The sequence below is a fragment of the Gymnogyps californianus genome, chromosome 10, assembly GCF_018139145.2.
Source record: "Gymnogyps californianus isolate 813 chromosome 10, ASM1813914v2, whole genome shotgun sequence".
NCBI classification, from domain to species: domain Eukaryota; kingdom Metazoa; phylum Chordata; class Aves; order Accipitriformes; family Cathartidae; genus Gymnogyps; species Gymnogyps californianus.
The window spans coordinates 14,782,352-14,806,134 of record NC_059480.1 but is presented as its reverse complement, the minus strand read 5'-3'; the positions used below and the strand labels follow the sequence as shown (position 1 = coordinate 14,806,134).

At 37.1% G+C, this 23,783-nt stretch overlaps 1 protein-coding gene across 18 annotated transcripts in view; it reads left to right on the top strand.

Annotated features, from left to right (window-relative positions):
* Nucleotides 1–23,783, top strand: part of DLG1 (discs large MAGUK scaffold protein 1) — a 168,142-nt gene that overhangs the window by 48,923 nt on the left and 95,436 nt on the right. For 13 of the 18 annotated variants that reach the window (XM_050902180.1, XM_050902181.1, XM_050902178.1 and 10 more), the window contains exon 4: nucleotides 10,514–10,678. In XM_050902180.1, coding sequence (XP_050758137.1) covers nucleotides 10,514–10,678 — 165 coding nt within the window. Of the gene's footprint in view, nucleotides 1–749; nucleotides 942–10,513; nucleotides 10,679–22,577; nucleotides 22,848–23,783 lie in introns of those variants that run through there. The other 5 variants (XM_050902184.1, XM_050902185.1, XM_050902182.1 and 2 more) reach the window with 2 other exon arrangements.

Sequence of the window (23,783 nt, the reverse complement as noted above, 5' to 3'; positions counted from 1 at the left end):
GTGTGTTGAAGTTGGAGAACATTAATGTATTTCTGTAGCTGTTTCTTTGTTGCTTTTGGTAAACCATTAGGAGTTTTACTCAGCAGTTAAAGAACATTTTTTTTTAACGTGTCAAATAACCTTGAATTTTTAATGTTTGAAAATGAGGATTAAATATCCCATAGCCATTCATTTTGTGGTCTGCTGACACTTCCTTGAAAAAGCTAGCGTAAACTGCAGATCAGCAAATTCCCTGCTGTTAAGCTTACAACTTCCCTGGGTTTATAGTTATGCACAGCTGATTTTAAAATGGGTTTTCACATGCTCATTGGTGCAGTGCGAAAGCACCTTGCAGGAAGCGTTGGGTTTATCTCTATCGGGCCGTGTAATGAGTCCCTTGCTGCAACATCTTGCCCCTCCCCTAAGCAACCAGCACACACTGAGCATAGTGGCTCTGCTAGAGTTGCTTCTGTTTTCATGGAGGAGATAGCAGACCTTGCACTGCAGCAGGTGGAGCTGCCTTGGTGGATCTAACCCTGCGTTCTGGCTGAGAGGATCCGAGTATTACTTTGGGCCGTGAGACAGTTGTCACTTCAAGCTGATGCTAATGTAATTAAATACAAAGCTGACTCGAAAATTTAAAAAATGGACAAGGATTTTTTTCTTTGCTTTTTTTAAGATCTGGTTTCTAACGTGAAGCAAAATTTTTCCTGAAGGATTCAGCCTATTTCTATAAAGGCTTATTTTTGAACACTATGGACCTAGATTAAATGTCAAAGACAGGCAGCAAGCAGCGCTTACAGAGGCATTTTTCTGGAATCTCAGTCACGGATCGATTGAAGTGCACAGGGTCTGAAAAAATGTCTCCTAGCATAAAAAACTTGGATTGTTTTTCTCCGATGCTATGCCACTGTAAAGTAGCATGTACCAACAACACAATATCTTTAATGTTTGGATGTAAGGTGGGTCTATAAAAGGACTTTCCTGGAAATGTAAGCTGCCTTTAATGAATGATTGCCATTATGTCTAATGTAACTGTACCTTAAATTTCTGATTAGATAGCGTGTATTTTGTTCCATGCCCTACTCGATTATTGGAGCTCTTGGTGATTGTGGCAGAAGTAATGAATTATCATGCCTACTGTTTAAAGATCCCTTTGAACAACACTTTGAATTTACTGAATGCTGCATGTAAAATGTCGTCATTCTCCATTAATCAGCATTAATCATCATGTAATCCATTTATTACACTTGGCTTTCATTTTCTTCAGCGGTAGAATTAAATACACAGGAGACTTGCACTGAGATGCAGGGCTGGAAATGCCTCCTGACATCATGTTGATGGAAGCAATTGTTAGTGGCAGGTTTGGGTTTAACAGTGCCCTCGGGCATTTAGTCATTTTAGGACTACATCAACTGTTTAGGTTTCAGAGTAATAAAACATATATAATTTGGTAATCCTCAGAATAGTAAACAGAATATATTCAGTGTTGTGTCAAAAATGCTTTTTTCAGTGAAATTAACACACAGTATGAAGGATATAATGAGAACGCTAAGTACTGGAAAGCCCCTTTAAAATTAAAGGGATATGTGTGTGAAGTTACTCTTGAGACAGAGATTCAGAAATCTTTCTCTCCAAAACTTATTTTGCATATTTGGTGTTTCCAAGTCTGTGTTCGTTATTTTTAACAAAAAATAATTGAACTAGATTTTATTTTATAAATTGGGAAGGTGTGTGTGTGTGTGTACACATATACACACATACATGTGTATGTGTGATGCATTTTTAGAGAGATATATATATATATCACAGAATGTTGAATAAATGTTACCTAGGTTGGGAGAAGTCTGAATTTTTATGGATCTTTTGATGGTGTGAATGATTTATTATGAAACTTAAAGATGAATGCTTTATTTCCAGGAGGGAAGAATTTGCCTTGTTTTGAATCTACTTATCTTTAATGCATCCGAAGCATTTTTCAATTGAAAATACATATATATTTATTGATGCAATTTGGAAACTATTTGCTATAAAACTAAGATTTCTTTCCTTCTTTTTGTGGAACTGCACATCCCTTTTCTTATTTATAAGACAGTCTCATGTTTAAATAATAAACTTGGGAAGAAAGCCATAGAGTGAAAATACTGTCTTGATTTTAATTTTGCCAGTTGAACTGCAGAGGAGGGATGCTGTTCGCTTTAAGACCAAACTAAAAATATCCAGCAAACGTCCAGAATCCACTTTAGGCATTCTGTGTCGGATCCGAGCGATGGCGGCATTTTCTACTGTACTCGCGCGTCAGCGGCTCTTTTTCTCTGTCGGAATGCATTAATGACTTCTTACCTTGCTCTAGTTCACCGCACCCCGGTCCCCGGAGGGCAGCCTGCCCGGTGGAGGTGGCCGCGGGCGCGGGCAGGGCGCGGAGCTGCGCGGGGCCCGCCCGCCGGAGGGCGCGCTGCGGGCGGCCCGGGGGGGGGCGGCCCGGCCGGCCGTGCCCCCGCCGGCAGCGCCCCCGTCACCGGCCGGAGGGAGCCCGGCCGCCGGCGCCTGGCTCGCGGGCAGGCGTGGGAGGAGGGAGGTTAAGCACCCCGTACAAAACACAGTCGTTAGAGTTCTTTATCATTATCTTTATTAACGTCGTTTGGCCGTACGCTTCTTGTTAGCGTATCTTGCAGACCGATAGCTTCTTGAGCACAATTAATTTAGCAGTATTGTGGTTTAAAATATCTTAGACTATTTATGCACAGGCTTTAATTGTCTTCAAATAAACATGTATTGCTGTTAATACAGAGCGGGTACTCTATACATCCCAAATGAACTGAAGGATTTAGGTTTAGATAGTTGTGACCTGCTGGTAGTGCAGAGAGATTTTGCACTAGGCGCTTGTCGATTTTTTTGAAGAAAAGTTGCAGGGTTGTATTGCACTAAAAATAAAATACTCTTGTCCTCTGAGAAGATAGCCTTTGAATACTGAAAGAGTCAATATTTAAATGACAGTGTTAAACAGTAATACAGGATTACTTGTTCAGTCCTTTACGTAAAGAAACAACTCATCTCACACAAGTAATCCTGTGAAATACAGTGTTTTCCATTTTCCTTTACTGTTTTTTGACCACATGTGAAAAAAAACATTGACAATCTGATGGTTCCTTCTTTGGTCTCTTTTCCTTGGCATTCTGGAACAGGTGAACTTCTTCACTACGAATATTTCTAGTGGTTTTGTAAATGTATATATGTGTCTTCAATTGTTGTATCGTTTCTGGGTATCCATGACATGAAGCATTACATAAATACTTAGATTTAACACTAGCTGTGCATTTTGACGTATGATGGAACACTGTGACCTAAATAAACGTTATAAGCAGTTTTACTCAACACAGAATGTCAAACTGAAACTGTCCAAGGGGGGTAAAATGCCTTATGTTTTTGTCTTAGCTCTAATTATTAAAAGAAAACTTAGTGCTTTTATTTGAGAATGAAGCAGTTAGTTACTTAAGTACTGAACTTTTGTTTTTAAAAAAAAAAAAACCAAACAAACAAACCCAAAGATCAAAAAACCTGTTCTAATATTTCAAGTCATTCAGTTTATCATATGTTTAGGCCTAAATTGAAAATAATGCTGAATGTCCTATTTCACAATGAGTGAAGAAGTTCTGAAAATACACAAACACATATCCTCTTTTCTTATATTACTGAAGTTTCTTTTGTTATCCACAGACTTTCAGCTTTTCAGTGTGAATTGCTATTCACCTGCAAAGAGACTTTATTTGGCTTTCATAATCTTCCCGGTTTTTACAAATGAAAAGTTTTCAAGTTAACTTCAGTTCTGCAATAGTGGAGCATACCTTTTGTTTTGTGTCCTTTTCTTTTCCTCCATGAGGAAGGCACTATTATTTTCCTAAGCACTAGTTTCTGGTTTAGCACTTCCACTAGACTACAGAGAAGACTCGTACAAAATGTGTTAGCATCCTAATATACTATTCATTTTGGATTAGTTTTGTTTTAGCAAGATTATGCAAAATTTAGCTGTATTGTTGCTTTTGTTGTTAGAGTTGTTGGAACTTATTTTCTGCTGAATGGTGTCTGGACATCAGAGTTGTGAGGGTTGGTTTTTGGGGAGAACTGTGGGTATTTAGATTTTTCTACTCATCTGCTTTTGACATATTGCATCCTAGTCCTTTTATGCAGGAGTGGAGATGTTGAATGTCAAACAGTGTTTCCCAATAACTTCAGTTGCTGGGAATGATCTTTTGAAGTGTCCTTTCAGATTTGGTTTAACTTCTAAAGTGGAGCAGTGACTGAATAAGGACAAGTATTTAAACTTGGGGAGTCAGGTCCAAATGGTCTAAAGCCGCTTTGTTTTATCATGCTGCCTGTTCATACTGCATTAGAGAGGGTCTGACGCTGTGAGCTTCTACATACTTACTGAATTCAAATGATTAGATTTACTTACTAAAATCCTCACTTATTCTTAACCTCTCTCAAAACATGGGTTGGACTTGTACAGTGAAAATTAAAACTTACCCAGGGACAGACTGTATAAGTCAGGCTGCATGTTTTCCTGGGTTTTGTTTGTAGTTTTTTGTTGTTTGAAATGTGCAGTAACTTGGGAGTTGTATTCCTGTGTGGGTGGGGAGGGTTAAAATCTGGAGGAGAAGGGAAGTGAGTATAAGAAGGTCAACTTACGAACTTTTTAATTGTTTTTTTTAAGCACCCTTTAACTCGTATATTAAAGCTATTTTAGCACTGATTTTTTTCTTTGTGTAGAGAAGATATGCTACTGTGCTTTCAAATTTGTTTTTACGTAAGTGGATTGTGTATGTCTAATATGAATTGGATTTTGATACACATCCCATTTTGAACAGAACTGTAGTTACTGCTGCCTTGCATTTTGTCATTAAATTATCTGGTAGTTAAGGACGTTCTTGTGTAATTAATTTTTCTGTCCATGAACATGGCATTCTGTATGGCTTGAATCTCTGGAATAACAGTGTTGCATGCTGTTTTGGATATGGGTCACCAGCTTAGGACATGGGATTGTTTAAGTGTTCTTTAAATAATTTCCTTTCACTTCTGTTTCAGTAAGATTTCTTGTTAGAGGATCTTTAAAAAAAAAAAATAAATAAACCCACAACTTAATTATCTCTAGGGGGTAGATTATGTACGAATCTGTTTGAAATATCTTCTTTTTAAAATAGAGCTTAGGCAGACTAAAGTGAACCTTTTTTGGGATGAGTTTCCTAAAGCTTTTCTGTGCTTTTTCTGTGAACAAGTGATCTGTATTCTGACAAACGGTGCTATAAAATGTCCACAAAATCCTTGTTTGTCCTGCACATTGTTGGAGATACTTTGTTCATCCTTATTTTTGTCTAACTCTGCTAGACCTGGGAATTGAAGCAGGGAGGCTGTGGGCCTGAACAATTAACACAATTAATTATTTCACTGTGGTGAATTTGGACCATCTTCTCGTCTCCTGTAAACTAGCACTGGTTTATTAAAGTAAATGGATTTTTTTCAGTAGTTTACACCAGTAAATAATTTAGTCTGTAGTGTTTGGTGACGGTTCAAAACTCATTGAAGGTATAATCTAGCCTGAAGAAATCTTGTCAACTATGTTGCAGCAGAAGAGAAATGTTTTTAATTAATTTTGACACACCTGTATACCTGCAACTGAATCGTTTGAGGCAGTATCTCAGTCAGAAGTATGTGTTAAATGTTTAGCACTTGGTTGCTTCGGACTTTGTGATTATAAATTATACAGCAGTCCATAAAGCTTCTTAAAAAATAGTTAAATTGCTGAGTGCTGGGAAACTCCAGAGATGTGCAGCTGAGGCAGGCTGTCTGCAACTTCGGAGCTGCTTTGCCACACCTGCCTTTTTTTCTTTCCTTTGATCTGTCTTGCCCATTGCTTGGCTGTCTCTTCTAAACTAGGGTCTCCTTGGAGCTTGGATTTGGGTGCAAGATTGGATTCTCTTGGCGGTAAGCAGAGAAATGGTCTTCTGCTAGCCACTATGAGATGGGTTGGTCCTACTCTCTACCTGCTTTTCTCCCTATTATGCCAGCACTGCTGCATGTCTCATCTTCTTGTGAGCCACTTTAGGGCATTAAAGAAATTTTAATATTGCTGGAAGAGGGAACAAACATTCTGCTGGATGAGCTTGCTGAGCTTGCTCACCACCTGAAGTCAGATGTGTACTAGCAGCAAGGGGCAGGGAGACATAGTTGTACAGCTTGACCAAGAAGGATTGAATGGGTCCTGCTCTTTGGACAGTAGCTGCCCTTTGAGTGAGCTAAGCTGTATTGTGAAACAGTATCTTTAGACTCCTGTGGAGGGTAACTTGCATGGGATTTTGCGTCATATGTAGCAGCAGAATTAACTTGGCGTGACTGAAACAGTTGACTTGAATGCTTGTTCAAGGGATGGCAGCTCCTGGGAGAGGAAAGGAATGGGCAATCTTGAAGGGTGGCTGTTTGACCATGCAGAGGCTCACTTGAATGCGCTACCTCAGTTGAGAGGCATAGTATTTCAGAGGTGATGCTCCATAGTAAAGTAGTGCAAATCACTTCCACTTCTATCGAGAATTAGCTGTTACAAGATACAGCAATTTGCTTTACTTGAAGCACTTGCTCAAAAGCAATTTCTGCAAAGGGCAAGCATAGTGTGGTACCTTTCAGAATAAGTAGTATTGTGGATATTATGTTTTCATGCACTTTGTGTCCTTGTCTTCTATTTGCACTTTGAAATGTTGTCCTGTAAGTATTTCAGTTAGTGTATTTTAATCATGAATTCTGGGTGGTTTTTTAGTAGTTTCAAGTTGGGAAATATTTTGCAAATAATAGTAAAGTCAAATATTGCATCAAAATCCAATTAGCAGTTCACATTTAAGATGGTTTTTTGAGAAGCTTATAGCCCTTGTCAGTGCCTCGTATGGGAGAGAATCTTTTACCACGACATTTTTTAATTTTTAATCTAAATAATGACATACAGATCTAGTAAAACTTCATACGCACTATGTTATTATAAGCACTGATACGTTGTATAATCTAAACATGTTTCTTAGTGAAATCTAGAGCCTGTTTACACTCAGGCATGTCCCAATACCTGTTTCTAATAAATGTGTCTGGTTTCAGGAAAAAAAATCAAAGTAATTCTGTGCTTTGCCTAAAGGTATTGAGTGTTCTGTAAAGGAAGTTAATTTTGATTGACCTGTGACTATTTTGTTAGTATCTTTTTTTTTTTCCCCCTCAATAAAACTGGAATGATCCACTTCTAGCTTTCCACATCTTGTCTGAGATGATCTGGAACTTAATCCACTTTCAGGTCCCATTTTCCTGCATTTCGTAGTCAAATAGAAGGTTGAGATCTGGCAGGGACATTTTGGATCACAAGTCCAGCCAAATACTGCCTTCACCAGCGGAGCAGACTCCTTTAAGCTGGCAGAATTCCTACTTTCTCTGATGTTGCAAGACGTTTTCTGTGCTTCTTGAAGCTCTAATGTTTATTTTCTCTAATTTCCAATGTGATCTTATGCTCTGATAATGTTCACTTGTATTTTTGACCAACACTGTTCTTTAAATGATAATTCTTCCCTGTTTCTGATGTTTAACATGGCTGCTCTGGAGAGTTAATGTCAACTCCTTTCAGGGTTTTGTTTTGATAAGTTAAAAACAAGTAAATCTCAGAAAATAGATGAATGGCAGGAGTCTGAGGCTGAGCAATCTAGCATCTCACTGCTGCAGGGAAAGAAAAGAAAAAGAACTTTTATCTTCTGCTAGTAGTGAGCTATTAAGTTGGCGTGGTCATCTTGTGAAACCTCTCTCCTAAAGATTTGAAAAATTAAGGCTTTTTGAGTAACCATGGCAATTTTTCACAACTATCAGCATTCACCATCTCTCCTTTGCCATCCAGCTAAGGAGAAGGTATGGAAGTGTTTGGAGGTTGGTTGGGGTAATAACAGAAGTCTTAATGCTCTTGCTTTCCTCTTTGGAATTATTTCTTCTGCCTTGTGTTTCTCTGCTAATCATTGGTATTTTTAGAGAAAATATACTTGTATTGCTTTTACTTTATAATTTCTAATACTTCAAAAGCATAATTTCTCTCATATAGTAGAACTTGATCTTGTATGGTCTCAACAACGAAGGGTTGAATTAAGTAGGGTGGATAAAGATTTTTTAAATTTTATTTAAGTACAAAAATCAGGGTTATAACTTCAAAGATCTCTGACATCTCATCAGTTACTGGCTAAAAGAAACTGTGCATCTTTAGTGTCTGCCTGTATGTGTGTGGCTGGGTGGTGTGGGTTTGTTGCTGCTGTTTTGGGGTTTGGAGGCAAGGGTGGGGATGGTGTACTGTAGGGCAGGCTGTGACTGGGTAAAGTGCAGTGGGTGATGGAAATGTAAAGCCGCAAGTTGTTCCTTCTAAGTTAGTAAGGGAACTTAGCTTGTCTCCCAAGGAATCCTAGTGTTTGCAGAACAACACGGCAAAGGGAAGAGAAGAGCAAACAAATCTCTCCTCTTTCAGCACAAGTCAGCTATGTGACTTCAGCTGCCCCATTGAACCACTTCTTTACTGGCAAAAGTCTGCAATATTGCTATATGATGTCTACAGAAGACAGAGTAGACTGATGTGTAGCTCACTTCCAAAAGAGACCGATCCTGTCCTGATTTCCTCCCTCCTTGTGCACTTTCTCTGGTGTTCTTTGAGTCCCTGCCTGAATCGGGGTCAGTAATCCAGTGTAAGTCTAACCCCGCAAAGGAGGAGAAAAAAGTGGGCAATTTTCTGCTGATCTGAGTGCCAGAACCAAAGAAAGGAAGGGGATATGGTGCCTTCCCCAGGGTGTGAGAGACAGGGAAGAGTAAGATATTCCTGTTGTTAGGAGTTTAGCTGTCCTCTTTGACCATGCTCAGAGATTGTTTTTTGCTGGATAGACAAAAAGTGAAGTCTTCCTGTAAGACAGGCACACAGGGTTGGGTGGGCAGGAAATGAATGGGTTAAGCATTACAGGAGCTGGTAACTGAGGGATCATTTGAAGCAGTTTCTTTGTTAGTTTATCCTGTAGACTTTATAACTTTGTAACGTTGCAGGACTTTTCTGTGCAGGGCATGGAACTTTGTGGTAGCCTGAAATTGTACTTGCATGTAACTGTTAAAAGGGTTAGTTATCATACACTGTTTATCCGGTACTGACTTGGTGTAGTGTTCACATGCTTATAGACTAATGGGTTACTTGCAGTGATCTACTGGATTACGATGTATAAATGACTTACCAAGAAGATGACTATTTTTGACTTAAACTATAGTATGCAGATCTTAGAACTCCATTAAACCCCCCCCAAGGAAGTGTCTTCTATCCTAAATAAGCTTCAATATAAGGAATAACTTTTTCCAAGTTTAAAACAATTACATGTTTAGAAGGTTTTTCTGTGCTTTAATGACATGACATGCTTTCCCTGTAACCTTGTAACAACTATGTATATACTCTGGAGAATAATAATAGTGTGTGAAAGTGAATGTGGTTGTAAAATGTTGGGATGCATCTTATGGACACAGTAAACCCTGCTGGAAAAAAGTTACATGACTTGAGCTTTCAGCTATAGTTTTAGCTAGCAATAAAATGCATGGACTACCTAAAGTGCCTCAGAACTGGCTGAGGCTACAAAGGTGAAACTGGGGTGAAGCTTATATTTAAGTATGTTTCTAACGTGAGCCCATGTTAGCTCTGGAGTTTGGAGGTGCTGGATGAGCAGTTAACTCTGCAGTCCAGAGAACAGGTGAATATTATGTATGCTCCTGATTTCATTAATACCTTTTAGTAGGGATCTGCAAGTGTGGATACAGCACAGTCTGACTAGAACGCATCCCTAGTGGCTAAGTAATAGGTTCTAGTTTTTTTTAATTGAATACAAATTAATAAGACCAAGACTGCATAATGTCTTGTGTTTCTGTTTGAAGACTTACTTGTTGGGGAAGCTTAATCTGTCTAGTAACAAAACCACATTTTATTGTTTTGTAATGAAGTTAGCGTTAGTGAATTGCTGTATTGATACCCCAGTATAAAAGCTGAAATTCTTTAGCTGACAAAAACCACTTTTGGCAGATGTGCTAAATAGGAAGTATGGAAAAAAGCTTTTGAGGCTGATAGTTTTTAAAGGCAGGACAAGGTGATAAATCCAGTTGGTACTGAGAGTTTCTGCTATTAGTGAATAATGTAGTGTTAAAGTCTTTGTAAGAAAAAACTAGTGAAGGGAAAAGTTCTTTGGAAAAGGGTTTGGGGACATGTTACTGTATGCAAATAGGCAAAAGAAAATTAGGTAGCTTTATAGTAGTTCTAGGTGAGACTAAAAAGGCTGGAGCATTTTTAGACAGGATCAGTCTTTAAACTGAAAATACTAATTAAAACTTTTATTTCTAGATTTTATTGCCTTGAAGTCAGCAAGGTCAGAAAAATAACTATTTCTGTCTGACCTAGGTTTTCTGGATAATCTTTTCACGTTTCTGTGGTGGACTGATCTTTTTCTATAATTGTTTTCTTCAGAAATACCGCTATCAGGACGAAGATACACCTCCACAGGAGCACAGCTCTCCACACATTACCAATGAAGTGACAGGTCCAGAGCTGGTTCATGTATCGGAGAAGAATCTGTCACAGATTGAGAATGTCCATGGATTTGTTTCCCACTCTCATATTTCACCAGTAAAGGTATGCATTTTTAATGTTACGGAGTTTTTTAGCATACAGCACCATTATTCTCAAGACAGCTCCAGTAATATCAAGACAGGTTTAAAAATTAAGAGGACAAACTGAGCGTGAGGTTTTGGAGGGGGTTGTAGCAGGCAGTTTTATTTGCTGGGTTAGTAGGGAGGTATAGCTTAATTGTTTTCTGAGTAGCATAATATTTTAGTGTGCCAGACTAAATGCTGTTTTCTATAACACCGCTGAGTCTTTATGGCTTGTTTTGAGGAAAAAGTGGATTAATGATTTGATATTGGTGGGTATTTGGGCTTAGAATGATGAGATGGGCTTACATTGTGGTAGGCCTATAGCTTGGTATTTTTAGCATGAGTTGTTGGTGTGTGGTAGTATCCTCTGTGACTGAAATTGGCAGTGTATGGTAACAAGTGCCACTATACTTTAAGAAAAAAAGCTCTTTTGAACCTAGTTATGTTTCCAGGATTTTTTTTTATTATGAAGAAAAATCTTGTTGAATGTATCAGCTCTTTATAATTGACTTGTAAGGATTCTATAGAGGAACAAACTGTAGTGGGTGAGTGTGTTTTAGTAATTGTGTTCCAGCTTTTCTAAGATTTTAAAAATGTATATGTTGGTATTGAACACAGTTATTTATTTTTCCTTATAACTCCATAATGAACTCTCTGTGTGTTTCCATAATCTTCAAAAGCTAGACAAGCTGAATTCTTTAAGCCCTCATGAATAACTTTTTTGAAGTGGGCTATATTAACCTTCTAAGAATGATAATATGACAAACCTTTCATTTTGAGAATGGCTAGGACCTTAATCTTCTGTTGCTTATGAAAGTAGACACACAGTAACACACTTTCCCATGTCTAACTCCCTGAACTTATTGATACTCAGAAAGTAATACAACACATTGTGTGTGCAAACATTAGAAATAAAAAATGCTCTGCCTCTGGGGACTTAAGGTCAACTCTGTTTATTCACAAGCTTTTCTTAATTCATAGCGCAGTTAGTCTTGCATTTCAGAAAGCATAAAGGGATCAAAAAGGCAAAGAGGCAAACTGTAAAACTGTCTGTAATAAGTAACCTAGTATAATGCATTTCACAATCCAGAAACTCATAAAAATACAAAATAAAATTCTAGAATGGGTACGTGAGACTGAAGATCTATTTGTTGGAACTGACTAGGTGTTACTTCATTGTACTTAAGACTGTTCAAAGGGCTGTAATTACCTTGGTTTCTTTCTGGCTGCCTGGATCTAAGGGAAACCAAACTGCTCAGAATAGTTCCTGTGTTTGACTTTATTTCAGATTGTTTTTGCAAATAGCCAACTACAGAAATATAGAAGTGAGGATTTGATATTGGCAATATTAACATTCCTTGCAAGATGACTTAATTTCTTATTTCTCTACAGTGTGAGTGATCTTTAGCTTAGAGATATTACCAGCCAGTCTCCACAAACAAGCGAAGCTTGCGTGTAGAGCGTTATATGGGACCCTTACTTATCTGTTTTAATTGAGCTTTATTTAAGTACTGTAACTTTCTGTAAAGACGCTGATGTAAAACCCAGAACAGTTTTACAGAAATAGATATGAATGATTGTACTCTGCCTTCCTCTGCTCAGATGTGATCTAAGCTGAAAATTTTTTAGTTTTCTTGGGGTGTGTTGTATATACAACTCTGCTGCACTGTTCTGGAAGAAAGCAACCACGTCTCATTTAAACTATTCTGGAAAGAGAGTTAAGCAGCATGTAAGTATAATTACAAAATATGCTGTGGCCTTTTCAAAATACTGTGTGTCTTAGGTCTCTGAGGAGGATTGCTGTTGTCTTTTTCTCAAATTGGTAAGTGCTGGGAAGTCACCACTTGATAGGAAAGAACGTGTATAAGAGCAATATCAGTGTGCAACTCATATTACCATTTATACCATACATCTGATTATTTTCAGGTGACTACTCTGTTAATTTCAAAGCAATGTATGGTAGAACTGAAATTTCTCTGAGCTTTGTTCATCTGAAAACTGGGATGGGTGCTCCAGGTTTCAGTTGTTTGCCAGCATTTTGTGGAACTTTGAATTCTGATGCTAAGTTGGCTGCTGGTTTGCTTCTCTCCTGAAGAAGTTAACTTCTTTGCATAAATTGTTTATAATCAGAGTCTGGGGTCATAAGGTATTTGGAGAGAGAAGTGCATCCATACTTTCATAGGCCCTGGGAATCTTTATGGGACCTTTTAGAGTAAAATGCCTTTGAGCTCACAAAATTTCTTTTTGGTCGGGAGATGGTTTGCTAAAGTTTTTGGAATGAATGCTGTTAAATCTTGAACTTGAGTATGTCTGAAAACAACCAAGGTTGCTATTGTATTATTAGCATAGCTGGTCCTCTGTTCTTTTGGCCTGATGATCTGCTAGATGTTCATAGTTTTGGCATAGCTCATGCTGAAAATCTATTTAGCAACAACAGCTCTGAGTTAAGAGTGCTTTGTGTAATTTATTTGGTAAGTTGGCTTGAGGCACTGTGTAGGGACCAGGTCTTGGCTAATATACAAGATCTTTTTTAGCTTCGTTCAATAGTACATTTGCTTAAGGAAGCTAAATGTAACATTTTAAAGAATATTTTCAGGTAGGTAGGCTGCTAGTACCAGAATTTCTTCAGTATGAGGTTTCCAAATTCGTCATAGAAACTTGTGATTACAATGCGAGATTCCTTGAGTTAGGAAATAAAATGGGATTAGTTGAATTGACTTTGTAGTTGAAGCAATACATTGCTACCAAGATTGACCACTAGATGGTGATGCTACGAAAGGATTTATTTCAGTTGTAAACTGAATTTAGCTTCTCTAGCAAACCTTCAGATTGATGTTTTTGAATTTAACATTTGTTTTTATTAAATAGCTCCAACCAAGTGAAATCTGTCATAGATATGATATGATACCAAACAAGTTTTTAAACTGTGGAGTGGAAGTTGGAGTTTTCTATCACGGCAAAAAGCTTTGAGTAATAGATTATTACAAGGCTTTAAAATAATGAGTGATGATGTAATAAGACAAAAAAATATCTTAAACTGCAGTATTCTTCATTTAAAGCAACCTGTGCATGAAAGGGAAAATATTTTATTTATAGCTCTATATTTGTGATGTAGCATGGCAATTTAAGTGTAGACCCTGATTGGGGCTTGTATATGTTTCTGTATTATGTTTGTGTATTATATGTTGGTACTTGGGGCTGCTATTTCACTGGTAATACAGAAGCTCCAAAGAAAACATGCAATAATTTGTAAACTACTAAATACATCTTGTACTGGAAAGATACACAATGACTAGTGTGATAAATGTTAATCTTTATCCTGCTCTGCAGTAAATTCTTAATATTACAATATTCATCGCAGTTCCATTATATCCATAATTCCTATTCTAAATTTACACAAGGCTGTTCTTAGAGAGTTTTCCAAGTATTTGATAAGTTTATAAATGATATTATGGTGTGGCTGCCTGCAGTAACAAGAAGCTAGACTTACTGATTCAGAAGAGTCTCTTCAGGTTTTGGGGTTTTTTTGGTTTTGTGGTTTTTGGGGGTTTTTTTTGTTTTTTTTTTAAACCAAATCTTTTTTTTTGCTGATCTATCTCTGGAGATTTTCACCATAACACCAATCTTCGAAGGGTGTGAGAAAGATGCTTGCACTTGATTTGTTCCTTACACACATAGCAGGCATTTACAGCTGAATATAAAGTTGGAACATTTTACTAACTTTATTAGTCTAGTAAGGTATCTAAAATTGCTTATTCATGCTAATAGTAAAATTTTAATTACTAACTGAATAGCACAGCCGTAAGGAACTACAGGTATTCTACTGGTTGAATATTTGGCATCTTTAGCTTTGTGCAATCATCAGTGAAGTAGCAGAACAATCCAGGAATTGTGAGAAATAGGTTGGGGGGAGTAGGGGGGAAGTATGTTAATCTTTCACTTATGGTTACATAATTATGGACTCTTGTACGTATTTCATGCAACACAGTTGGCTACTTTACTGTTCTCATGTGTTCACAGAAATGATCATCTCTGTACAAGTGATGCTGGGAAAAGACAATACTGAGCAGATCAGGCAGCGCAGTGATTGGCCTTTTTCATTGCTGGCTGCTTGATCTCATGCAAAGACCTGTCATTCCGGCTGAGTGCTGTTATATTGTGCTAGAGTACTTCAGCTTCAGATAATGCAGTAAAAAACCCTACTTCCCTATACAAAAGATCTTTTTTAAAAATGTTTTAGACATGTGGATTAATGCTGCTTGCCGATTTAAAGCACAGTGGTGGAGTCTTTTGTGGTTATATAAACTTAGTGAAGAAAACCATGACTTCATAATATTATGACATTAAATGCAAATGAGTTACTGTTTTCCTGTCTTTGAACAGTGAATTATTTCAAACTAAGGTGAAATACTGTTCCCTATTCAAAAAAGATGAAAGTTTTACCCCCAAATTTTAACTACAAGACTCTTTTTGCCCAAGTGACGCGTCTGGTGCTGGGTCCGAAACTAATCTCATAATGTGTTGAATACCTTTGAAGCAGTAACTTTGCCCCGTGTCAGTGCCCCTCTGCTTTATCTGTGTTTACCTAGCAGTGTCAGATCTGGGAGAAATTAAACTTATTCAGGCTCAGTTTGCATTAGAGTGAAAGTAGTCCTTTATCAGAATAAAAACAGTAAAACAGAGTTTACCTTCTTTGGCTCTATGAATCTCTGAACTGTTGGAGCTTGGGATGGTATAGTGGGGAGGGAAGGATTAATCTGTGCTTACACTATTACCTACTGAGACAGGCAGTAGGTTAGTTGGGCATTTTATTTGACCTAGTGCTGTGATTATGTGCTTGGTGGGTAGGAACTATGCTCTTTAGCCTTACCTTTCCTCTTGCTTAGAAGTAGTGGCCCCTGTTGTTGTGCCAGATACCCCATACTTAATGTAGTTTACACATAGTTTCAAAAAAGTTTCTAATAGCATATATCAGTGGTACCCAAACCTTGTACGTGATGGGCTTTGTAATCCTAGTACAGCAATCCAGTTGACTACATGCACTGTAGTTTTACTCTGTGAAATAAATGTCTTGTGCCCGCTTAGTTATGCCTGCTTTTTTTCACATGTTTAGACATCTTTGGAAAAGTATCTGCAGGACCTAATGGTACTTAAGCTTAATGGTTTTAAATTAACTCTGATATGAAACTGCTTATCTATTAGTGCTGCAATGCTGTATAACAGTCTACTTAAACTGACTGTGGTATCACACGAATGAAATAGGCAAGGTGGTACTCATTCTTAAAATAACATCCAGAAGGGAGAGGAGAAATGAGAACTCAATCTCATTTCTGTACTGGCACAACGCGGTGAACTATTCTAAAGACCAGAATCAATGAGTATGTGGAGAAATTACAGATGAGAAAGTAAGGAAAGCATTGTGAAAGGTCTGCCACACAAATCTCTTAGAGCATGTGCATAAAGATCATTTTGTTGATGTAGGTTTCTAGGTTTTTTTTAGATGCACACAATAGAATTCCTCAAAAAAGCTTACAGAGAAATTTAAGCTGTAATGGAATAAGGGAAAAAAAAAATCTTGAGACTTAATTGTTAAAAAAAAAAAACAAACCACCAAGAAAAGGAAAGTGAAGGGGAAGAAAGAAGATCAGTAATCGTGATGGATGGAGGTTACCAGAAGGATCTCGGAAGAACTTGTGTTCTCATTGCATCATCTCAGAGGAATGAGAGCACAGCATTATAACAGATTAATGGAATAATCATCTCAGTACTCAAGTTACAGTCAAAAAGGCAAATGGAATACAAGGAATATCTGGAGAAGCAAATGGGAATAAAACTGCATTATTTTATCACTCTAGAAATCTGCACTGTTCCTTATCTTGATGAAGAAGGCATATCAATCTAGAAATGGTTCATAGAAGAGGAGTAAGAGTGGTCAGAGGCAGAGGGCAGCTACTGTACAATGAAAGATGAATCAGTTGACTCCTCAGTTTGGGAAAGAGCTGAGTCAGGAAAATATCAATAAAACTACATTCAGTAAGGTTGAGGTACTAAAATTATGAAAATGACTAGGGAATGGTTATTTCAGAAATATAAATTTATATTCAGAAATATAAATTAGCAGGTGATAGTTGTCTTATAGCCCCTAAACACAGCAATCTACAGTCAGCCTCTGACTTTAGAATAATCTTTCAGCTGCTGATAGTCCTTTGATTTCTGGCTACACCAATAAAGGTGTTACAGCATACATTGCTTGTCTCTTCTGCCCTTTTTCTTCAACTGGAAGCAAGCACCTCTATTTAACTCCTTCCCATTAATCTGTATGGGAAATAACTGCTTATATAAATGTGCATGTACACACATGCTTCCTTTAATGCAGGACAACCTTCTTTCCCTGTGAACCTGAATCTTGTGCTGATAAACTTAATAGGTTCCCTTCTCTTTGTCTCCTGATGTGTCTTCCCTCCAATCCCCCCTGTTCCCTCAAGTGCTTGCCCAGAAGTCTTTTAGAGCTTGTGGGGCTTCTGTTAAAATAGACTTCTCTGTTCATTTGGAGAGTTTTTCTGCTCTCAGAAAGAACTGATGGTCTTCATGATTTGAACTATGCACGTTCAAGGTTAGCCAACAGTCAAAGTAATTGTAACTTCCTATTTGCCCTAGTACATTGTCTTGCTTATATTATTTCCTGAATCCTGCTCCTGTCTGAGCAGGTAGGCAAGATTACCGTGAAGATGAAGATGCTGTTTCCATTTAGAAATTAAAGATTGGTTGACATGTAATTTGCAAGATTGGTTATGATTGTGAGAGAGTTGCAATCTGTTACGTTTTTCTAAATGGAGACCTCTCTAAAGCTTTATGACATCTTCAGCAGGAAGACACTACTTCTGGAGTTAGGAACATACCTAGAATAGTGGAAATTATAAAGAAAAACTTGAACATACCCTCAGAAATAGTCATTTTTATACTAGCATCATACTTCGGTGGTCACTCTTGAGAGGAGGTGCTCTACAACCTTTAGTTAAAATGCCTTGCCCAAGTTCTTGATAGGTTACTACTTTTAAACTTCCTGTAATTGAAGAATATACAAATATGTGCAAAGGTGTCAGTTTGTGTCTTGTAGTAAGAAGCAGTTGACCAAATCTGCCCCTTTCTCAGTATGGATCTCCTCAACAAATTCTTGTCAACAGAGACAAGAAAGAAAAACTGTAACAGATGGACCGTGGATTAATCCAAACATTAGAACAACCTAAGATACAGTAATCAACATCAAGTCTTCTTAATAACTGGTTATACTCTTTTCGCCTGAGATTTCCCCTGAGCTCTCAGTGCAGTTGGGTTCATTTTGATGACTGAAGAAAGCCTCAAGAAACTTGCATTAAACACAGGATGTTTTTATCAGTCTGGCGTGCCAAGAAAATGGGCAGGAGATTCATGAACAGGTTACGGAAGACCAGGCAGTTGAATCTGCACAGATCGGTAGGTTGTCTGGGGTGTAGTATGAGTAATAATGTAGTAATCTTTTATATTCAATATTTATACTAAAATGTTTCATTATAGAATAATTGTGCTGGGGTGTTTACTTACAAGGTCGTTTCAGTGGTAAAATATCTACTTTTTATTGACTATGTAAATCACACTTGATCAAGGGCTATCCTTTCAGTCCTGTCTTTCAACTAAAAGATAAGATAGGCTTTCTAATGTATTTTAGCAGAAAGGGTTAACAATTTCTTTTACCACAGTATCCAATTTGAGTAGTGTACTCCTGGGCTTTGGCTTAGAATATTGCATGTGCTTGTTAATGAGACTTAAATTTGTTATGCCAATAAAAATTTATTAAACATAGAATTCTGAAAAGTGTAAAAAGTAAACATTAATTTATATTTGCGTTTTCAGTGGTGTCTTTTGTTCCCCTGCCTGGATGGTTAAAGTTGCATAGTCTGAGTATTTAAATTGAGTTCTGCACGTTTCTTCTCTCTCTCTCTCTCTCTCTCTCTCTCTCTCTCTCTCTCTCTCTCTCTCTGGTAAAAACCTAAGTGATACTGAACATAAAGTAAGTCCCTGCCATTGTTTTAGGTGGTTCTGGAATTTTCTCTATTAAGTATATCAGTTTATTCCTTTAGAGTCTGTGCTTATTTTAGCCAATATTCTGTTTAGCAGGATGGTAATAAAACTAGTATTTCTTTTCAAATGCTTCAGGGGTTTTGTTGTTATTGTTTAAAAAGGATAATTGAGATACAATTGCTGTTTGCATATACAAACAGTTTTTGTTGCTGTGCATTTTTAACTTTGCGGTATGCATGCTCCTTGTAAAGGTATGTCTAGGAAAACTTTATCTTGGAGATTAAAATGTGGCATTATGTTGTGTTTTAACTTGTCCCAGCAAGCTGATAATAAGAATTGGCTCAGGTACAAAGTCAGAAGAACTTTATTCCAAGTATTTGATGTTAATTTTTAAATTCAGTAACCCCTGTGATTACTGTATCTTGTTAATTGGCCGCAGAACAAATAACGTTACTCTGCATCCACTACAAACGCAGATGTATCTTGCGATAAATTTATTAAGCTGTAGAAAGGTATGTGTACTGATGTAGAAATCTTAATTATGTGCTGGGTTTTTTTTTTTTAATCTGGAAATTCTCAATTCTTGCCTCACAGTAAATAGGGGCTTTTTTGTTTTGTTGTGGTGTTTGGTTTTGTTTGTTGTTGTTTGGTTTTTTTGTGTTGTGTGTGTGGTTTTTTTGTGGTGTTTTTTTTTCTTGTTTTTAAATTTTATCCCCAGCAGTTCAATATCCAGAATATGAAAAAGGGATGATGGAAGCTCTCAGCTCCCTTTAGGACTTCCTGAGATTCCCCGTTCTACTTCCTGACTCTGGAGGCAGTCATTCACAGATGCAATTTCAGCTACTACCTCTGTGTTGATGATTCTTAGATTGTCTGCTTTCTCTGGATACCTCTTTTTCTGTCCAAATAGCACTTTCTCTGATTTCTACTTGTAGGTGTTTGACCCTCTGTTGAAATGCCCTTTGACCGAAACCAGGTGGGTGGTGTTTTCACTCCCACCCGTTGTTTTTTTCAACTGTGCAAGCGACCATTCTTCTAGTCTGGACTCCTTTGCATTATCCTGATGTTGTACCATATCTAGAGTTGTGCCGTGCCTTTACCTTCAGGTTGCTTTTTAGCTTGTAAAAATCAGGATTTGTCTCATCACCACAGTACAGGCTCCTTCTACAAATAACTGCAACTGTATCTTCTTAGGCATCAGCAAATCTTGCTCAATATCATTAACATCCATATGGAGTGTAGGTGACACAGATTGCTGTCTTGTGTCACCAGCGTGATTGCATAACCTCTTCCTGAAGTACTTTTCTGAATCTCTGTCTCCATTGAAATTAGATAATCATAGCTTCACTTTCAGGAATTTTTTTTTTTCTCTATACGAGCCTTTCCTGAAGTGCTTATTTCTAAAGTCTCTTTGTCAGTGATGCCACAGTTGATCGTTAGCTGGGTGGGAATCATCCTTGAAAGAAACTGCCCTAAAACACAGCAAACCTGTCTCATCTTCAGACAGATTGATATAACAGCAAGAAAAATAGGTACTTGGTACGTTGCTTGTCCATGCATTGTGGTGTTTCCTTTCAGAATTTCAAACAATACTCTCCCATGTGACTGTGGAGCCGGGGGGGGGGGGGGGGGGGGGGAGATGAAGTCCTAAAGATGTTTTTTTGAAAGTTATACTAATATTCTTGTGCTCTGAGATCTTTTAAAAATGTACAGCAGTGTCGACATTCAAGGCCATATGAAGAAAAACGTAAAAAATACTTTGACTCTTTATAAAAAGACTCAGAATTCAAAGCATGTAATTTGTAGTTTGTTCTAAACATATTCAGTCATAGCCAGGGATTAAGAAATTTCTCCAGTAATAAATTCATAGGCATTTTTCAGACTAGGTATTTTCTTTGAGTCTGGAAAAAGGTAGGGCTGCAATCTCCCATGAAAAGAATTTACATTACAAAAAGCTTGTCCATTTAAAAATGATCATTGCATCTACTATGTCTCAGGCATTTTTTTACCTCTATTATCTACCTTACGAACATAGCTTTGAGGACACTGCAGAAGTCAGACCGAGTTTCGTATGACTTACACTGATAAGCCATTGTATTTTATGAATATTAATAAAATCTATCTGAAAGATTTTATTAGAATACTCAGAATATTTGTATGTGATATGTTATTGAGCTGTACTAGTGACTAGAAGTAAATAGTGCATTGATCTTATTACCACAGCTTTAAATTAATGTACTTATTATTTCTGCTTGTAATGTAAGCTGTCAGGAAAAATTTGTTACACAGAATAGGATAGATGTCAGTAAGAATTTAAGTGGAAGAGTATATTGCACCAAAAAAAGTATATGGGGGAATTTGGTAATCCCCACTAAAATGCATGTCATGAATCAGTGGATTTGTAGAATCATGTTGTTGTAAGTTGTGGCAGTGTTGTAAGGAACTTTTCTGCCTTTGTTCATCGTATGGAGAGTTTTCTTCTTCTTGAAAATGTTTGCCCTGGTGTTATGATTATGACCGTTAGAACATGTTGTATAGAAATATAACACAAACAGTTTTAATAACTTTGTGTTGGATTTCTGGAGGCAAGCTTGTACTGAAAGCCTTGACACTTAGCGGATTTCCTAAGTAATCTCTTTGTGAGCTGGAGGATTTTTTTTTTAAATAGTTGGCTATAAAAATTTGAATGGTGAGTTCTGTAAGGTAACTTGAATTCCATATAATCTTTTAGATAATTACTGTGTGAATTCTTTTTTACTGTGAAGAAAGCAGAGAAAATGCACACCTATAGCAGTAATACTCTTCTGATTTGCATTGGAAATCAAAGTAATGTTACTGAAAATTCATTGGTGCATAATAAGAATTTTTCATTTTTTCCAATTCTTGTACTTTTGAGAAATAATGTTGGGTCAAAAATATATATATACTTATTGTTTTTTGTATTATGCTTACAGTAGTCACAGTATTTTGGAAATAGGTGTTATGATCATGACACATCATAGAATAACAACAACAGAGTGTTGATTTTCAGTGTTTAATCTTAATATCGCTAATCTTCCTGCTGATTGAAAAAAAAACACAGCAAAACAACCCCACTAGGCATCCATTGATATGCAACACAAAATGACTGTTTTGTGGCACTATGATTTCTTCCCTCTGTAGTTGTTTTAGGCACTAAGGAAGGAGGAAAAAGAAGAAGAAACCGGTGAAAAATTTTCTTGAATATTTTTTCTGAACATGGTGTTAAGGTCTTTTTGCTCTGTGGAACGTTTTTGGAAAGACAGAATCAGTGAAAAAGTGCAGTTACGCTGCATGCTCCCTGTTTTTTTGGTTCAGGTTTATAATTTATGCAAGCAAGGAAGTGAAAAGATGCTATTGGATCTTACTACAAGCAGTGATTGAAACTTGGTTATTTTTGATCCATGCTTTCTCCACCCAGTAGCTGTTATCATCCACCACCGTCCTCATAGCTGTGAATTTGTAACATTGTACTGTACCTGCTACCCAGTTTCTCTTAAATATCTGTTGTCAGCTAGGAAGAGAAAACAAGCTTTCGATCCTGTGGGTTCTGAAAAAGGAAAAATAAGAAAAACATTTGCTTCTTGGGTTTTTTTTTTTTTTTTTAATTGCTCAAGATTATGCTCATCGTTGTAATCGCAGGTAGAGAAGGGATGTAGGGTGTGGAAAAGCTTGGAAGAAAAATAGTATCAGCTATCAAGAATTTTGTTTTCCTGGTTTGTAAATGATGCTGCTGTAATTCTATCTGCATTTTTTTTTTTTTTTTTTTTTTTTTTCCTGCTCATTCACCACTCAGCAGCTGGTAGGGGAAGTAAGACTGCCTGGCAACCACCTGCAGAGCTGCAGAGATGAATTACATTTTCGGAAATAACACACTCCTCTATTCTCGCGCCAATCGAGGCAACACTAGCTCAAGCCACAGTTCTGTAGGCCCAAAGCACAAGCAGTGGGCAAAGAAAGGCTCAACAGATGAGTTACGGAATGAGCCTTCCCGTTGGCAGCAGCTAGTTGCATTTTTCACTCGGAGACATGGTTTCATTGACTGCATTTCTGTTGCTGCCAGCTCCACCCAGGTAATATGCCACTTGTTGAAATTATTGTGTCTGCATGTTTTCTGGTTATTTGCTAGTCAGAAATAGCAATTATTTATATATGCATACTTTCATATGATCTCTGATTTATGAATGGTGTTTTCTGTCTGCTTTCATTTTCATATTTTACAGAGCTCTGTATAATTTTTAGCATTAAAGCATGAAAATGGAAACACTAAACGAGGTCTGATTTTTATTTAAGTTATTTTGCAAGTGATGAGCCTCCAACAAGTTTAAATATGAGATATTTTAATGAAATAGTGACGTACTGAAAAATGTAGTTTGCATTCTACTGCCTAGCTCTGGAGGGGAATAATGTAGTTAAGAAATACCAATTCTGTAGCTGTAGTAAGATGACAAGTCAAATAAAGACTACATATTTCCTGGTTGAGGAATTGTATTTAAAGGATTAAATAATTTAAAGTCTTAATTATATGTAACACAACAAATTCTAGTCTGTATCAGTTTTCTGGGTTTTTTGGCTGCTAATAATCCATAAATAAGATTAAGGAATGCCTTCCTTACATGCAGAATATACATTTAATAGTGCAGTCAGTAAGAAAAACATGACATTTTTCAGCTTCACTGTGAATCTGCTCTACGTGATGTTTTTATTAATCATCATTGAAAGTCAGGTAAAAGGAGGCAAGCCAAATTTTAAGTGTGTGGATTTGGGATGAATTCTTAAGGTTGATGTTGAGAGAAGTTTAAACTTATTGACGTTAGGAAATGAGTATCTCTTTGGATAATATGACAAAGAAAGATCTATGGAACAATGCTGAGATGTCAGCAGTATTTAAAGATGTGGATTAGATTTGTTTTGCTTATTATCAAGCTAAATTCAGCTTTAGTCAAGATGTCATTTAACCTGAAGTACTACAATAACTTGTAAAAAAAGGAGAAATTTGTTACCCTTGG